The sequence below is a fragment of the Nematocida homosporus genome (genome assembly GCF_024244095.1).
Source record: "Nematocida homosporus strain JUm1504 chromosome Unknown 4509, whole genome shotgun sequence".
NCBI classification, from domain to species: domain Eukaryota; kingdom Fungi; phylum Microsporidia; genus Nematocida; species Nematocida homosporus.
In genome coordinates, this window is record NW_026250686.1 from 24,878 (window position 1) to 42,225 (window position 17,348).

Consider the following 17,348-nt stretch of genomic DNA (forward strand, 5'->3'; position numbering starts at 1 on the left):
GGGGGTGGAGATGGTGAGGATTGAGGTGGCGTAGAGGAGTGTGAGTTGGGGGGAGTTTGGGGATTGTAGGGAAATATTGAGATGTTCGTCTAGACCTATTATGTAGCCTTTGTGGATTTCATGATTAATTAGAGTGATTTGGACGGGAATGTGTTGTTTTAGATAGTGAATAAGAAGACCAAGTGGAGCTTTGTGGGCGGCTTCCATAAAATTTAATGCGATCTGGAGTTGTCTTGGGAATGATTGGTTTGGGTATGGCTTATCCTTTGTTGGATAGGGAGAAGAAGGATAGGAAGAAGAGTTGGGTTTGGGGAAGTGCTGGTGTGTTGACTTGTTTTTATGGAGGGTCTGTTTTGGAGTATTCTACCTTTGTTAATGAGAAACGAGTGAAGAGTTTGTCGCCGGGTGGGTTGGTTTTTATGGGTGGGTTTTACTCGGCTGGATTAGTGACCGGGTCTTTGGCGGCACTTGGGATTGATTTAGGTCGGAAGGTAGTAGGGGGACTGCCAAGTACTCTGAGTATTTTGCCCCAACTTAGATAGTAAGATGGACTAGATTAATAAAGTGTTTACTTGTATTAAGTTGAGTTGAGTTAGAAGGGATGGTGTGGAGTGGAGTGGTATTGGATATGTGATAAAGAGTTAGATTATGCTATCTTGATAAGGTAGTTTTGATTTATTAATTGCATTTGCTTATTACGGAGACTACTTCAAATTGAATACTAGTAGTGGGTTGAGTTAGCGGATTATTTGGAAGAGTCATTGGGTGATGATTATTCAGTTGGTTGAGTCTTCTGTTGAGGAGTAGTTGATTTTGGGCCTTTAGGATCTTCTTCTGCTGTGGTTGATTTCGAAACTTCTAAATCCTCTGATTGCTTAGAAATAGTATCGGGTGAATGTCTTGATTGAGTGGAAAGATCTTTTTGGACTTTCGTGGTAGGCATTGGGGGGTACTCAGATAGTGACTCATTCAACCTTTGCTTGTCTTGCACTGCTTGGAGAATAGATGGATGCTTTAAAATGCCCGGGCATTTCTCCTTGCCATTCACCAGATAGGTAGATGGTCTTTCGGGTGCAAAAGTGATCGGTCGAGGTCCGCTTGATGTTTATGGTGCAAAGCCGCGACTGCTTGATGATTCACCAGGTCTTTTTAAACCCCCTGTAGAAGTAGTCTTATCTCCGCTCATTGACTCTGAACTGTCTGTCTGTTCCTGATGACTAACCAGTTGGATATCACCATCCCCATCAAACTCTACCAGAGGCGCTCGTTGGCTAACATCTACTTTGGGATATGTTTTCTTAGTACTGTATTTAGTCAAAGTAGCCTGTTGTTCTGGGGCACCAGTTGATTCCTGGGTTGATAAGCTGCGATCGGCAGTAGATTTTGTGACGTCATCTTTAGGTCCAGCCTGTTCTGAGGGGGTTTCCGAATGTTGGGTCACAACCAAGCTGCTTGGGTCACTAGGTTGGCTTGTAGATGATAGATCTAGGCTGAGTTTTGAATCCCGTGATGAATTGAGAGGTTTTTCAATAATGGTGTCCTGGGAGCCTCTTGAGCCCCTTGAAAAATATGGCTCGGAAGACCCAGTGGAACCAGTCAATTCCTCGGGTCTTTTTAGCTCGGGGCTCGGACTAACACTAGGTTCATTATCCCGTTGTGGTTTACCTGCTTCTTTTCTAAGCTGCCAGGGGTCGGACGACGTGTGCTCTGATAGGGAACCACCAACCGAAGCTGATCGTAGGCGGCCAGCGGGCCAAACACGGTGGCTATCAACACTGGAATGTAAAGTAGATCTTTCTAAACCTAAAGACTCATGAGAACCAAATGGTTGGCTTGAATGGGAACCGGCCAGGTTTTCTGTGGGGGCAGCGGGTCCGGGAATTGGTTCGCTTGTGTACGTTCGAGGGCTTTGAATGCTCGAAAGGGACACAGTTGGTCTTGGGATGTCAAAGTTATCGTGGATCTCCACCTTGTCTGGATCACTATGCTCGACATGCCCAGTAGATAAACCATGGGATATATCTGGCACTGTGCTAACACGGCCATCGGAATTGGGCCTCGTAAGTTTTGAATCTACTAAACCATGCGTGGTTATGTGCGAGGAGTCGCCTTGATTTGGGTATGTGGTGTCTATGACTAATTCGTCGGATGCATGTCTGAGTGTATAAGATCCTCTATGTGAGTTATGATTAGCAATTAGAACGATAGCTAGTATAGCCAATACCAGTACGACAACCACAACAGCAGCAATGGCCATTATGAGTGTATAATTATCAGTGACTGTGGCAATAGCGGGTGTATGATTAGCAGTGACTATGGCAGTAGCGGGTGTATGATTAGCAGTGACTATGGCAGTAGCGGGTGTATGATTAGCAGTGACTGTGGCAGTAGTGGGTATACAGTCTTTGATAAGAGCATATATCCTCTCCAATGCCGATCGTTGCTCAGCATTTAAAGAATTCACATCAAAGCTAAAGTATCTTTGAGACAGATCAGCGAAATATTGTTGACTAACAGCCATAAAAAGAGCAAAAAACAATCATATTTATTGCTAGTAAATTTCCTTTTAAGGAAAACATTCCGTTACAAAAATATCAAAATTTTCTGTCAAAGCTGATTGGCTACTTAATCAAATTTTTAGACTAGTAAACAATAGGATTTCATTGATACACAATAACAATAATAACAACAACTCAATCGAACCAATAAAGTAATGTATATATCTTGTTAAGTTAACCCAATAGTATGTGTTTTGGCTATCTATTGAGTTAGTATTGAGTTAGTATTGCGTTGGGATCATAAGTATAGGAACTACTCTAATCTAATCTGAGCTAATCCAAATTGACAATTTACTTTGATCTTATCAATGGTCATAATTGAAATTCTATCATCCTTTTTTAGTATTATGACGTACTTGCTTCAAGATAAATAAAGATAGAGTCTTAATAAACCCGTAGTTTGACAAGTGATTAATAAATTGCCTAAATGATAGATAATAAGTAGGTTTATTGAAGAGTAGTGGGTTTAAAGAAACGATCCAGAGTAGTAGTTGGTTTGGGTTTAGGATTGGTAGTAGTTGATATTAAACTAGTCGGGACTGTTCTCGACACTAAGTTAAGTTGAGTTATAAGATCGATAAATGGATTAGTCTGGCCTTCTTCCACCCAGAGATAAACGGGAAGCCCTGGATGTTCTAGCGACTGAAGAGTTGTAGTAAACTTACGATACGGCCGACCATCAATAATAGCTTCAGAAGTAGAAGGGAGATTACTTAGAGATTGAGGAAGAGGATAAGAAGTGGGAATTACTTGTATCTCTTTCATATTATTTTAAAAAGATGGATGCTTCTCCTCCACAGAGACTTGCTTTGATCATTGAAGGGTTTAAGCCGGATAAGGCTAATCATCTATATTGTGTATTTCGGTCTTTCTTCTCACATTTGCGCATTATTGTTCATGAGGTTAATTTAGAGGGTTTAGCACTATCTTTGCTGGGTTCTGGGCCTCGGGAGAAGCACTTATCTGAGTTAACCTATCGGGAGACCTTTATTCATCTTTTATCTTTGTTGGGGGTCGAACCTGAACACTTTATCTTTGTCTGTGATTCTTTGACTGAGCCTTATGAACGACGAGAAAGGTACTTTCGCTCTGGATACTCGATTGAAACCAATGCTATCTTTATCTTAGAGTCGGCTGAAATACCAGCAATTCGTTCGGATTTAGGAGTACGTCCGGAGTACGACTATTTGGTTAGGGAAGTAATGGATAAGTTTGCTAAAGTATCTTTGAGTGCCGATGATTCAGTGACTGTTCAGGCTTTACCACCTGGGAACTCAATCAAGGAAAGAGTGACTTTGGCCAATAAAAAGTACTTGGAGAAGCTTTCTCTCCTGCTTGGTGAGTTGAAGAAGCGCGCTATGTTGTACCGGCGCACGAAAATATCCCAGGGTATCTATCTGTACAGTCGTTATAGTACTCTTTATCTACTCCATACGGGGTATACCTTGTTTTTTGTTTACAAGACCAGTATTTTAGATCTAGTTATGAAGATCTTATCAAAAACTTCAACTAAGAAGAAATGGACGATTTACTTAGCTACGTATCATAAACTCGTTCATACTGAGGAGAAGAAAGATCGTCGGAAAGAGTCATTTAGGTCGTTGAAAACAGAGAATAAGTTCAAGAAGGACTTACGCGGGTTTTGTGAGAAGGAAAGAATCGGCCAAGTACTTTATCCTGGTGATGAGATAGGAAAAGAGACTGTTTCTCAACTAGGAAATATTTCTCAAGTCGAGGCACCTTGTTTAGCTATTGCTTCAGAGTCCCGAGTTCGAGATACGATTGAAACTTTACTTCTTTTAGAGGGAATGGATAAGACTTTAGTGGTTTCCTCAGTACCAGTAATTAAGCTCATTATGTGTCATCTAAAAAGAGTTGAGCCTTCTGATGTACTTAAGCAATCTGTACCTCTTCATGCCGTTATCAAACTATCACTTAAGAATTCCGAGGTTGTAGAAAAGAAGTACTTCATTACCAAATTGGATTAGTTTAGATTAGATTGGTATTTGTATTGAGTTGGTTTAGTATCTTATTTGTATCTTATTAGTATTTGTATCTTGTTAGTATCTTATTAGTATCTTATTGGTATCTTATTAGTATCTTATTGGTATCTTATTAGTATTGGTATCTTATTGAGGTGTATTGTATTGTAAGTGGATGTATTGGGTGTAAGACAAGTTCGGTCGACAACTGGTTAGATGTGATAAGATATGATGTAATAAGATATGATGTGGAGTGATGAAGAAGAGGTGAAGGAGAAGAGAAGAAGAGATGCGTAAAGAACGGGTTTTTATTTTGCCCATGGAAAGACTTGATTGTACTAATTTGGATTATTCCGTGCAATATGCAGAGATGTATAAAGATAGAACATTGCGTTTGGGCCGTGAACTTGAAAAGTACTTAGGAGGTTTAGGATACACTAAAAGTACAACTCCTATGGAACAAGAAACTCTACTGATCGGCTGTATTAGCATAACAACTGCAAGAGCATCTGTAGCTAAGATAATTCACCAAATAGATAAAGTAGGCGAAGTAGTTGATCCAGCAATTACAGAGGAGAAGGAGTACTTTATTGAAAGTGCTGAAATAGAAAGGATTAAGCTTGAGTTGCCAGCAGATGAAGAGAAAAGTCTTATCTCTGGTGCGGTAGTAGGTTTAATTGGTCAGAAAGTAGGAATGTCCTTTAAAGTCACCCAAGTAATCTATCCCATTACTGCTTATACTGGACCTCAACCTCCTGTTTCAGTAGGTGATAGTGAGAGTCCGCCTTGTAAACGGATGGATTTTGGTGAGCAAGAAGTAGTGGTTCTGCCCCGTGTCAATGGTTTAGGAGGGAAGAAGTCTTTACTCAACCTGTTCCAGACTCGAGGTAAAGTACCAGAGAAGGTCTTTCTACTGGAAGGATTAGTTGCTGATGGAGGTAAGATTGATGGAGTTGATAAGACTGGTAAGATTGATGTAATTGATAAGAAACTATCTTCTTTTGGTTTACGGGAGTTAATAGCTGGAATGGAGAAACAGGTGTGCTTGATTCCTGGGGCTGAAGATTATGTGCCTTTGATGGTGCCGTATACACCGCCATCAAGAGAGTTGTTGCATATTGGTGAAGAGTGCCAAATTCTGACTAATCCGGCGGTTGTAACTGTTTTTGGCCAACGAGTTGTCTTTTGTCCTCTTGCTATTGTTAAGGAGATTATGTGGTACTTTGGTAGTGAAGGTAGTGAAGATATTAATGAGTACTTCCGGGCAATGGAGTGCATTATTAGGTGCCGGCATATTTCACCGACATCCCCGGATAGATGCCCGACTTATCCTCTTAAGACTGATCCTTTTGTTTTAGATACGGTTCCGGATGTGCTAGTTCTGTGTGTGGATAAGCTTGGGCCGGAAATTAGAGACTTTGCTTTTGAAAATGGCTCGGTGGCTTTGGTGGTTCTTTCTAGTCCAGATAAAGGTGTTCTCTTTATGCGTGAAGAAGGACTGGCTCTCGAAATTCTTTAATGGTTGTACAGACGCCTGCTCACGAACTGGTTGATGAACTACATAGTCTACAGGTCTATCGGAGTATTTCATTGGTTAAACAGACTTCTTTGGCTAAGATTGATTCTCTTCTTCAACTGCACGGGCTTACGGCTAAGTCCTTTTCGCCCTCTCATGCCCAGATTGATATTGAAGGGTCTCTGGTATACATTGAGCAAATCAAGTCTGAGTTGCACAATGCATTAATAAACACTAAATGAATTCAACTAGTTATCTGATTTATTGGTTATAGTCCATTACTGGCTTAGCTCGATTGGGTGGGTTTGAAGATCACAATCCATGTTTGAAGATCATAATCTGTTGTTTAATAATAACCCGATTTGAAATAGTGTTGTTTGTTCTGTTGGTATTGGATTATGACTCGGTGGCCATAGGAACGGGATTGCCTTCGGATGGCGAAGATGTATTCTGGTTGGTGGGGATGGGGGGATGTTGGGCGCTAGTGGATGGACGGTGGTCGATCGTGGAGTTGGGGCGGAAGCAGCGATAAAGAGTCACGGCGTACTCGGGTATACCCGATACAATAGCGTATGTTTCGTCTTTCATGGTAGTGATGTCTATCATGTTGAGTTCGACAATCATATTCTGGTTGAGATAGCGGAGGAAGGAAAGAGAGTATTTATCAGTATTGGACTTTAGCCGGGCTGCAATTTCTGGAGTGACTAGGAGTGGTTTAAATTTGATGTATTCGACGCATGGATGGATTAGCATTATGGTTTTGGTTAGTTGGTAGATTAGTTTGACTACGTCTTTGTGTGGTTTCTGGTAGAGTTGGAAGGTGACAGAATGGCAGAACCAATGCTGATTGTTGGTGTTCTTTGGCTGGGCTTCCCAATCATTTTGGCCTTCTTCAAGTAGTTGGCATAAAGTCTCATAGTCAATATTATGCGGTAGTTGATATACCCGGATTGATGTGGCCGATCCTACCATTGGAGTATCACTATGCGGGGTATAAACCGGTCCCATCCTATGCTGTCCGAAAGTAGGAGCTATTTGTGAAGGTCTCTCAAATATGTCTTGGCAAACAGGACACGGGGGATCCTCTTGTTCGGTTTGTTCGGTTGGCCTGTCGTTAGTTAAGTCCGACTCCAGCCAGTATGGATTAGGGGTGCCGCTCTTTAGCGAAGCCTCCACAACCTGATAGACGCTAATTGAATATACTAGTGCTCGGTCTTTGGCCAGATTAAGCTTGGTTATAAACCTATTCATACAGCATGTAGATTCAGATAATGTTAGAACCAGATAAACTATATCGCATAACCTATATGTCTTATGCAAAAACCACGCGAGGAAGCTGCCAGAACAATTATTGATCCTTATCTCTATGATTCTTTTTAGGAACTTCTGGATTTGGAACAGGTAATCCACTCTGCCATTAATATTGGTACAGTGTTCAATATCTTGTGCTAGTATAGAGTTGTTTTCTTTGCGAGTATTAAGGCGCGACGCATGCATTGCGTCTAATATAACTGATTGGTCAACTTCACCCGTAAATCCTTCTAGCCTAATCATATGAATGAGTAGTTCATTCTTGTAAATATCAAAAACCAAATCAACGAACTTGTCTAAGAATTGAGGAGTAAGTGCTTTAGCCGTTTCTGGATCGCATCTAAACGTAACTAATTCATTCCTTTCACGAAACAACGGCTTAAGATTATTTAAGGTGCTGCTTGTCACGGGCGCAAATTGTTCAAGATTGTTTTGGGTGTAATAATCCCATAATGCTTGAACACTTGCATCTATCTTAAAGGATAGTGAAAACGTCTGGCTGGATGTGCGTGACCTGGACTTTGGTGGACTATCAATATTGCTAGCATCGTGAATCTCCATCCAGGTTTGGGGCACGATGGGGTTGTCTATGATTTCATCCAAGTCATATGGGTGTGGGGGCATCGGGTTGAGTTCAGGATACGGATTAAGCTCTGGGTTAAGTTCGGGCTCGGACGTTGACTCTGGTCCAGGTCCCAGTAGGTTAAAAGCGGATTTTAGGCCAAGATTGTATTGAAAGTGGATAACAACAGACTTAGTTAAAGCACATCTAGCTATTATGGAAATAAGAGATATGGTTGCTGAAGTGTGCACCCGAGCAACTATAGTGTGTCCTTTGTGATCGGGCCCAGGAAAATCGCGGATAGAATAGGTTGTTTGCATCTGTTGGAACAGAAGATTTAGATCTGCAGTAACTGGCTTGCTCCTATCTGGCACTGTTTCCACAATATAGATAGAGCGGGCTCGAATCAGCGGCATAATAGTAGTTAAAGCCCGAATGGCATCACTTGACTCTGTCAGCCTCCAATTCGGAATGTTCAGTTGGTTAATATAAACATATCCGAACTGTTTGCTGAGACTTGCTAAGAGGTCACAGACGGGACTCGACTCAATGGTATAGTCAAATGAAAACTCAACTGCATGGTTGTGAATTTCAATTGAGTAGATCTTTGGGTTGGTAGAATGGGGATTTGGACGTAAAGAATAAATCAGCAGCTCTGGAAGAGTGCCTTCTTCATTTGTTTCGGCCGCCAGTAACTCTTGCATTAATGTGCCCATTGCTTTAGCAGTCGATAAAGCCAGTAGACTAGCCGGATTCTGGGTAGAAAAAGCATTTGCCTCGTCGGCCTGTAGATTTGGTGGAGAAAACCTCAGGAAAGGCCTTCTCCCTAGACTACGCACTACGGACTGGCCATCGTCTTCGTCCAGCAAGAAGCGCATATATTTTGCCATGGTAGTGTTTGGGTTTCGCTTTATAGCTTCTCTTATATGTTGTGGTACCGAAAAGATAGGAGCGTAGCTTTTTGAGGGCATTGACTTTCTGGAGCCACGCGGCATTGCCCATATAACTACTTCACTACATATATTCAATATCCAGAAAACAATTATGCACCATATAACAATCCAAATTATGGTTTTCCAACGTATTCTCTTTGTCATTTTATATGAGATAGCAACAATATTTGTACTTTTTCACAATTTATATTAAGATAATGATAAGTTATTACCCCATTACATAAATTACTTCCTTAACTCCTCCACACGTCACCAACCCACCAATAATCATCCATTAATTCTAATAACACTCCCACTTTCACATTATACCATTTCCCAACTATTAAATCCAACCCATCCCATTCTCCACCCAGCCAGTCCGATTGCTGTCAAACTACTCAATAATAACTATCTATTGATATTACCACTAACCGATAACTTTAATAAGACCAGGATGTTTTAACTAAATTGGGTCTACATATCTTATATGTATTTCGATATGATGGCATGCTTTCATCCAAGCCCATAATTATCTAATAAAAGGCACCACTCGTCTCAAGGACTGTCTTTCATAGGGTGTGTATTAGTTAAGAGATACATGCATCCCATGAGCATTACAACAACTTAATACAATACTAACTCAACTTAATACTAACTCAACTTAACTCAACTTAACTCAACTTAACTTAACTCAATTCAACTTAATAATACATCGGCTACATTTATTCCACTATTCACCCAATCTAACTCAACCCACCCCAATCCAACCCAACTCAATCTAACTCAACTCATCCTCCTAGAAGAATCCGTTCAGTTTCTATCTTATCCTTTACTTCATTCAGTAACTCCATTACAATTACTTGGGCTGTTCGTCCTACTCCTACTCCATTACCTCCCGACTTTCCTAATCCATCCAGCAACTTACCTCTCCAACCTTCACCCACTTTACTACTCCGTTCCCCTACACTCACCACCTCTTCCTTCTTCATGCACCCACATCCCAACCCATTCCCACCTCCCAACTCATCCCTACGTCGCTTCCCTAACTCGCCCTCTAGTCTCCCTACCTCCCCTCTCAGCCGCTCACTCGTTTGTCTTTCGGCCGCTAAAGCCATCGTCAATTCATTATTCTCTTTCCTAAGTCCTTCCACCAACCTTTGTATCTCCACATTCTCATCCAATAATTCTTTCACTCCTCGTTCTTCTTTCTCTTCTTTCTCATCCACCGATTCCGCCGGTTCTCGTGATAACATCCCCGTCTGATTATAATCATTCGCTCGATACTTCCGCACCTCATTCGCATCCCGAAAGACTCCATACCCTATTGCACATTGAAAATAAACCTTCCCAGCCCGAGTACCATTAGTATTCCCCCAAGGACCATCCAACTCAATCCCACAAACTAAGTTCCGCTTAGTACCTACTGGCCCTAAATACTTAATAACTCCCAATCGCAACCCATCAACCACCACTCTATCCCCTATTTTTAATCTTTCACCTTCATTACCAAATCGGCCATTACTTATCTCACTAGACGATCGCACACCACTAAGCATATAAATAGGCCCCTTTCTTTTTTTAGCTTAAATGATACAGCAAACACGTGGTCTTCAACCTCTCAAAGGCTCTTTAGCCAAAACTATTCAAGCAGATGCCGGTTTAATTCGAACCATTCCTTTAGTGGTCAAGATTCAAGATATCTTCCTAAATAACACCTCAGAAATGAAGGAAAGGATTCAAATAGAAGTATCAGATAACGAGCAAACCATGCGCTGTCTCTTATCAGCTAAATACCAACCTGCAATTTCCGATCGGTCTTTATCTATTGGTTCTGTCATTCGGGTAGGTGATCGCTTAAAGGTACGTATGCTTAATGATGAGTTTGGGTTGTACTTCAAAGAGATCTTAGAAATGGGATCTACTGCCTGGTTAAACCCAGCTCAGTCACCAAGTAAGCGTAAAGAACCTGAATCACCCCGTAAGGAACTAAAAAGAACAATCACAACTATTGCCGAACTATCTCCCCTGGTTCAGAATGGATCTTGGAGTTTAAGAGTCAAAGTCACTCGTAAGACTAAAATTAAGTCCTATACAACAGCTACTGGTGAAGGTAAACTATTTAAAATAGGTCTTATGGATAGATCTGGGTCGATTAATATGACCTTCTTCAATGAACAAGTAGATAGTTTTTATGAGCGTATTGAGGCTAATTCTACCTATGAAGTAGCTGGTGGGTCTTTAAAAGTAGCCAATCGGAGTTTTGGTGATTATGTGCATACTTATGAACTAGTGGCCGATCGAGGTACAGCTTTTATTCCAGCTGATTGTGAGGCTGAAATCATTAAAGTGCCTTCTTTGGTTAAGATTAGTGCTGTAAGGGAGAGTATTGGTCTGCTAGCTAACTTAATGGTAGCGGTTGTGCACGTACCAGAAGTAATAGTGGTGCGACGTCGGGATGGGGCTGAAGTGGAGAAAAGAGCCTTACGAGTGATTGATGAGAGTGAAGTAGAGTGTGAGTTGGTGCTTTGGGGAGAAATGGCTAAGTCTGGGTATGCTCCTGATGATATTATCTTGTTGCAACAAGTTAAAGTCGGGGAGTTTGCTGGCAATTTACAACTAAGTCCAGTCGGTACTTCGGTGCTTTCCGTCAATCCGGCTGTTCCAGAAGCTTTTAGTTTGGGCGGGTGGTTCCGCGGGGCACGAAGTCGGTTGGAACAAGGAGGAGTACTGGGAAGTAGTAGTGCTGGAGGAGTATTAGGAAGTAGTAGTGGTGGAGTAGTAGGTGGAGGAAGTGGTGGTGAATTACTTAGTTTAGCTGATGTTAAGGCTGAAGCACGAACTACAGCTCAAGTTAGGTGTACGGTAATGCATATTGGAGAGACTACTTGGTATGATTCCTGTGCGCGGGTGGGATGTAACAAGAAAGTTAGTTATGATAGTGCGAGTGGGGCTTATGTCTGTCCTAAGTGTGAGTACTCGGCGGCGGAGTGCAAGAAGAACTACAACATTTTAATGCTAGTTGGTGATGCGACTGACCAGATGCGGATTTCAGCCTTTCAAAAAGCTGGGGTTAGTTTCTTTGGGGTTCCAGCTGAGACTTTAGCTAGTACGTTTAGTGAGGACTCGGCGGCTTATATGGCGAAAATCAATGGAGCTATTGGCACGGAGATAGAAGTCAGTTTACGAGGTCGGTCGGAGAACTATAAGGGAGAGCCGGAAATGCGGTATACTGCTGAGGCCATTCATCGCGTGGTTTATCGTGATGCCGCTCATAAACTCCTAACAACTCTACGCAGTCAGTAATACTCACTTGAGTTGAGTATTGAGTTGAGTTGGGTTTAGTGGGTGAGTTTAGTGGGTGAGTTTAGTGGGTGAGTTTGGATATCTAAATAAACGATGTAGTGGTTAAGTTAAGTATTGTATTGAGTTAGTATTGAGTTAGATTTGGGTTATGTTGTGTTATGATGGCTTATTTTGATATACTCTATTTTGATATACTCTAGTATGATATATTATTTAATCGGCAGATATACCAACCTAACCTAACCTAACCTAACTCAACCTAACTCAACCTAATGCAATAAGATATACTGATTTAATGGGATAATTAGATAGATAGTTTATTGATTGGTTAGAGGGCACTGAAATTAATGTCGTACCGGGTTTTGGCTTTGTTCTTAACGGTCTTTCGCTTCTCTTTGTAGATGAAGTACATGGCTATGACACCGAAGAACATCATAAGTGAAAGAATAATGGGAACGGCTACTGCCCAGTAGGCAGTGATGTTAAGGTGAAGAACGTGCTTAATTGTGCCATTGCGGAGTTGCATCATTAGTTCGGAGTTGGGAACAATCTTATCAACGGCAAGGGCTGGAGCATAGGCTGTATGTGGAACACGAGTATGAACGGCTCCGACAAAAACATTGGTGTTCCCAAGACCTAAAGTAGTGACTGGAGTTTGCATGGGGGCGTAGCCACTTTGTGGTGGATAGAACCCTGTTACAACTCGGCCGGTTTCAACAATCTTGCAGGCATAGGTTGTGCCAATAACGGGTGATGAGTACTTGCCTTTGGCATTTTCACCAATAGCTGATATGCTTAGGTGGTACCCGAAGAGGTCTGACTCGTTTTTGGCTAGGAAGATTTGTGGGGATTGGTCTAGTGTGCCCAGAAGAATATCAGAGACCCCGCGGGCGGCAGCTAGAAAAGAAATGTTGTCACTGTTCTGCTGCGTGTAATTCCATTGGAGAGCAGTTGGTTGGACATGGAAGCCTTTACCATGCCGGTTCATTAGTACCATGGGATGGCGGTGGTTGGTTTGGGTGTTATGAACAAGGACTAGTAAGTCGGGAAGAGTGTTCTTGTTCAAGTCCAGAACAGCTGGGAAGATTGGAATTTGGTGATTATACAGGACAAATTGAGAGTCGGGTATTTCGTTGCCTAAATAGTAAGTGGCTAATGATGACTGGGTGTATCCAAAGACTTCACTTTCTTTCATAATCATGGTTGCTGGTAGACAGTCCTCTTGCTGGTTAGAGGAACAGTAAGTCGGTCGGGCATTGGGTAAAAGATTAACAGCGGGTCCTTGGGCTGTATTGGTAAGATACAAAATATCAGCTGAACCTCGGCCGGAAAAGTCGCCTAGAACAAACGGACCGGCTGCTTCAGGCAGTACTAGTCTTTCCTTGAACTCAAATCCGGTCTCTCTATTTAACCATACCTCTACTACGCGCTCAGATCCATCGATGGTATCCAGTACTAAATCAGCAATGCCATCGCCATTCACATCAACAAAGGCGGATGAATGTCCTGGTCGGAGTAATCCGAGCTTTTCGGGTATTTCAGTTCGATAGACTCCTTTGTCTCCTCGTATGAGATAAGACTTTCCTCCGGACTGTACCAGTACGGCTGGAATTAGACTCTTGTGCGAAACCAGAAACGGCATTGAGTCTGACTTGCCCATGTCCTGTTCTATACCCTCCCCATTAACTAGTGTCATCTGGTAATGCGACTGTTCTTTCGTCACCACAATAAATTCGGCGGCACCATCATTATCCATATCTACGGGAATAATAAAGTCAACTCGAGATCGGACTGGCATTTCAGTTTCGCGCACAAAACCTCCTAGTTTCTTAGATAGAATAACAATCGAATTACGAGCACCATTAGTGCCAACTATATCTACTTCTCTTTCTCCCTCAGTATTGGCATATGCCAGGGCAATAAAGTTATCTTGGACCATTTCTGGTACTTTGAAAGCGATATTCTCTTCTTTCTTCTTCCAGAGCCACATAATCGTGCAAATAAATAATGGGTAGTATTTAGTCACAACAAACAGCCTGTCTGCTTCTCTTATCATTTATAGCACTTGATTTTGAAATGGCATATCTCTATTAAGTTGTTGGTGGTCATCTGTGATATATCTACTAGCTTGGTGTAGCTCTAGTTGAATGCTCTGTAATTGCTTCATTGATACTCTTCTTTCGATATGACGGCTATATTGTGTGCTGGTTCTATTGGCTAGGTGTGATAGATTCAAAGTAGTTAGAGCTTTAAGTAACCTGAGTACTCAAGTTATATCTTATGTTTTGGTAGTGATGAAAATAGCCAGAATAGTTAGAATAGCTACTATGCCATTTCATTTAATTTCGAGGGGAATTAGTGCTGTTGAATATCTCCTCTAGCAACGCCTGGAGTATGTACTTGGATTGGTTTGTAGTTAGCTCATAGTTCGGTGTAGTTGCATATTTGCATTTGGATATGTGTTAGTATGGGGTTAGAATAAGGTGGCAAGTACATACGTACAAATCTAAATTTGGCATTTGACAGCAGAATCAAAATGATTGTTGTTGAGATTAGCTGATGCGACTGATCAGTGCACAACCTCAAATCGACTGCCATTGGCCTTCGGACCTTTTTCGGGATGGGCTTCTATGTGACCATTATATCTGCGTTTATTAAGTTGGCTGAAGTAAACACAAGAATACGCTCGGCTGAATCTCTTACTGTCCCGTTCAATAATCATCCCGCGGTTCTGAAGAAGTCCTCGTATCCTCTGGAGGTTTCAGAGAATACTTTTAGGAGTGTCTTGGTTACCGTGAGCAACATAGCATACTTAATCCAAGCCCACCACCATCTGACTTCAACACTATCCTAGTCTTTTGATATCAATATAATACTAACTCAATCTAATTCTAATACTAACTCAATCTAATTCTAATACTAACCCAATATAATTCTAAAACCAAATTCAAATTCCAACTCAACATTAACTCAATAAAATACACCTTTCAGATTCTTTATTATAAGTTATCTAAATCCTGTGATAACTTAACCTATCTGTGCTATCAGCCAAGAAGGCATCAGGGCCAGCTTATCAGAACAAAAAGGCTATAGCAATGTGCGTGTATGGACCAGAGGCCAAACACCTCTTCAAAGTAAGAAGGGCGCATGAAGTTCTTCTCACCTCTTAAAACCGGGAATGTCTTGCTAGGAACATACAACATGTAGTGTGACAAAACCGTCCCGTTAGTAGCGAACGAGTACATAGTGTTTGTCCCGCCGAAGGTAGCTCCTATAGAGGAGCGGATAGATGCCAACCACGGGCAGAAGCGCTTGAATGGAATGAGTTAGTATTGGGTTAGTATAAAAAGGTACAGCAGTACTCGTTCGGAGATAAGGTTTGGATTAGTAGATTGGGTTAGTATTAGTTGCTAGGCTTTCAAATAAAGCATCTTTATTGTATTCTGTCTCGCCGGCCTCGGAATCCGCAATTTCGGGTCAGAAAGTGACGAACTTCGCTTTCTGCCAATACTTTTGAAATGTCAAGTTCGGCGAGTTGCAAACTCCGCATGCAACACTTCTATCAAAACTATACCTCAAGTAAGTAACAACTTTTATTAGTAAATCCCAACGAAAAGCAAAAGATGACGTCATCTCAAAATAGATAAGCTAAACAAAAATAAAACCGTTAACCCAATTCTAGCCTAATAGATAGCTAGCCGTAATACATCCATACAACCACTACCCATTTCACACACCATTAGCCTGATTACCAACCCAACCACTCACTACTTAACAATACTAACACCAACCCATCCATATCAATACTAATTCAATCTAAACTAAACTAAACTCAACCCAACTTAAACTCAACTTAAACTCAACTCAACTAAGCCGTTAAATAATTATTCAGGAAATTCTTCCCAATTTATTATCAATTTATAATCTAGCCAAATCAAAATCAAAACACAACCCAAACACAACCCAAATCTAATCAAAATCAAACCACAAGCCCAGACTACTCCAATAAATACTAACCCCAGCAACTATACTAACGATCGCCGCAAATTTTTACCATGACCAAGAAAGGCACCAAGGGCAAAGAACCGTTGAAGGCAAAGGATGCCAAGAAGTTAGTTGAAGAACAAATGTTCGGTATGAAGAACAAAGGCAAAAGCAACAAACTAAAAAAGCTAGCCACAGCTCTAGAAGCCTCCTATACTAAAGGCAAGCCCAGACAAGAAGAGCAGAAAGTCACTCCCGAAGTCTATGAAGTCCATCAAAAGGTCCCAGTCGGTGTTGATCCTCAAACTATTCTTTGTGTTAACTTTAAGAACAAAGTCTGTAGTCAAGGCGAGTCCTGTAAGTTTAGTCATGAACCATGTACTGAGAAGCGTATAGCTGCCATTCTTAAAGCCAAAGAAGAGGCAGATAAACTATCCGGTCATTCTATTTCAAAAACAACCACAAAAGATAACAAAGATAACAAAGATAACAAAGAAGAAAAGATCTGTAAGTTTTATATTGATGCCTTAAAATCAGGTAAACATAATCCTAAATGGGTCTGTCCTAATGGTAATATGTGCCTAGAGAAGCACTCACCACCCGAAGGATACTCCCTAAAAGAAGATACAACTGAAGAACTAACCATTGAAGAGTACATTGAAAATGAACGATTTAAACTCCCAGACGTACAAACCCCAATGAATGAAGAGTTGTTTAACCGTTGGAAGAAGGAAAGAGAGCAACAGAAGTTAAGAGAGAGTAAAGAACAGGAAAGGATTAAGGAAGGGAATATTAGGCTGGGTAAGATAGTGCCATCGGGTAAGGATCTGTTTGTTTACAAGCCGGACTTGTTTGTGGATGATGATGAGGCTTTGGAGTGTGATTATAATGCACGAGAGGAAGAGATAGATAGTGAGGAGGAAGAGGTAGTGCAAGATCTACAAGCTATGAAAATCAAATAAATTAGGTCCACTTGGGTTTTGATTGTGTTTTGATTTGTTTGTGTTGTGTTGTATTTTGTTTTGATTATCTTAAGTTGTGATTTGATTATCTTAAGTTGTATTTTGATTATCTTAAGTTGTGATTTGCTTGATATTATCTTAAACTCATCTTAAACTCAACATCAACTGAACCTAAACTCATCTTAACTTAACTTAAATCCAATCAAAACCTAAACTCATCTTAACTTAACTTAAATCC

The 17,348-nt window shown here is 41.1% G+C and overlaps 11 protein-coding genes across 11 annotated transcripts in view; 5 read left to right on the plus strand and 6 right to left on the minus strand.

The window, feature by feature from the left end:
• The window catches only part of NEHOM01_0460 (uncharacterized protein), a gene marked incomplete at both ends in the record, with an annotated part of 492 nt that extends 285 nt beyond the window's left edge, over window positions 1-207 (minus strand). The window contains one exon of the mRNA XM_051489338.1: window positions 1-207. This exon is cut by the window's left edge and continues 285 nt beyond it. Coding sequence (XP_051345298.1) covers window positions 1-207 — 207 coding nt within the window.
• Window positions 208-215: 8 nt separating this feature from the next.
• On the plus strand, window positions 216-542 carry NEHOM01_0461 (uncharacterized protein; the record flags this gene model as incomplete). Its single annotated transcript, XM_051489339.1, has 1 exon — window positions 216-542. The coding sequence occupies one exon, from the start codon at window positions 216-218 to the stop codon at window positions 540-542; it is 327 nt and encodes a 108-aa protein (XP_051345299.1).
• A 563-nt stretch (window positions 543-1,105) lies between these two features.
• NEHOM01_0462 (uncharacterized protein) lies at window positions 1,106-2,521 on the minus strand (the record flags this gene model as incomplete). The annotated part of the gene is made up of 1 exon (XM_051489340.1): window positions 1,106-2,521. One exon carries the CDS (start codon window positions 2,519-2,521, stop codon window positions 1,106-1,108), a length of 1,416 nt encoding a protein of 471 aa, XP_051345300.1.
• A 484-nt stretch (window positions 2,522-3,005) lies between these two features.
• On the minus strand, window positions 3,006-3,323 carry NEHOM01_0463 (uncharacterized protein; the record flags this gene model as incomplete). The annotated part of the gene is made up of 1 exon (XM_051489341.1): window positions 3,006-3,323. The coding sequence occupies one exon, from the start codon at window positions 3,321-3,323 to the stop codon at window positions 3,006-3,008; it is 318 nt and encodes a 105-aa protein (XP_051345301.1).
• A 14-nt stretch (window positions 3,324-3,337) lies between these two features.
• Window positions 3,338-4,546, plus strand: NEHOM01_0464 (uncharacterized protein; the record flags this gene model as incomplete). Its single annotated transcript, XM_051489342.1, has 1 exon — window positions 3,338-4,546. One exon carries the CDS (start codon window positions 3,338-3,340, stop codon window positions 4,544-4,546), a length of 1,209 nt encoding a protein of 402 aa, XP_051345302.1.
• Window positions 4,547-4,859: 313 nt separating this feature from the next.
• Window positions 4,860-6,059, plus strand: NEHOM01_0465 (uncharacterized protein; the record flags this gene model as incomplete). Its single annotated transcript, XM_051489343.1, has 1 exon — window positions 4,860-6,059. The coding sequence occupies one exon, from the start codon at window positions 4,860-4,862 to the stop codon at window positions 6,057-6,059; it is 1,200 nt and encodes a 399-aa protein (XP_051345303.1).
• A 393-nt stretch (window positions 6,060-6,452) lies between these two features.
• NEHOM01_0466 (uncharacterized protein) lies at window positions 6,453-8,807 on the minus strand (the record flags this gene model as incomplete). Its single annotated transcript, XM_051489344.1, has 1 exon — window positions 6,453-8,807. One exon carries the CDS (start codon window positions 8,805-8,807, stop codon window positions 6,453-6,455), a length of 2,355 nt encoding a protein of 784 aa, XP_051345304.1.
• Window positions 8,808-9,649: 842 nt separating this feature from the next.
• NEHOM01_0467 (uncharacterized protein) lies at window positions 9,650-10,417 on the minus strand (the record flags this gene model as incomplete). The annotated part of the gene is made up of 1 exon (XM_051489345.1): window positions 9,650-10,417. The coding sequence occupies one exon, from the start codon at window positions 10,415-10,417 to the stop codon at window positions 9,650-9,652; it is 768 nt and encodes a 255-aa protein (XP_051345305.1).
• Window positions 10,418-10,448: 31 nt separating this feature from the next.
• NEHOM01_0468 (replication factor A1) lies at window positions 10,449-12,164 on the plus strand (the record flags this gene model as incomplete). Its single annotated transcript, XM_051489346.1, has 1 exon — window positions 10,449-12,164. One exon carries the CDS (start codon window positions 10,449-10,451, stop codon window positions 12,162-12,164), a length of 1,716 nt encoding a protein of 571 aa, XP_051345306.1.
• A 328-nt stretch (window positions 12,165-12,492) lies between these two features.
• NEHOM01_0469 (integrin alpha FG-GAP repeat containing protein 1) lies at window positions 12,493-14,220 on the minus strand (the record flags this gene model as incomplete). Its single annotated transcript, XM_051489347.1, has 1 exon — window positions 12,493-14,220. One exon carries the CDS (start codon window positions 14,218-14,220, stop codon window positions 12,493-12,495), a length of 1,728 nt encoding a protein of 575 aa, XP_051345307.1.
• Window positions 14,221-16,219: 1,999 nt separating this feature from the next.
• NEHOM01_0470 (uncharacterized protein) lies at window positions 16,220-17,110 on the plus strand (the record flags this gene model as incomplete). Its single annotated transcript, XM_051489348.1, has 1 exon — window positions 16,220-17,110. The coding sequence occupies one exon, from the start codon at window positions 16,220-16,222 to the stop codon at window positions 17,108-17,110; it is 891 nt and encodes a 296-aa protein (XP_051345308.1).
• Between the last annotated feature and the right edge of the window lie 238 nt (window positions 17,111-17,348).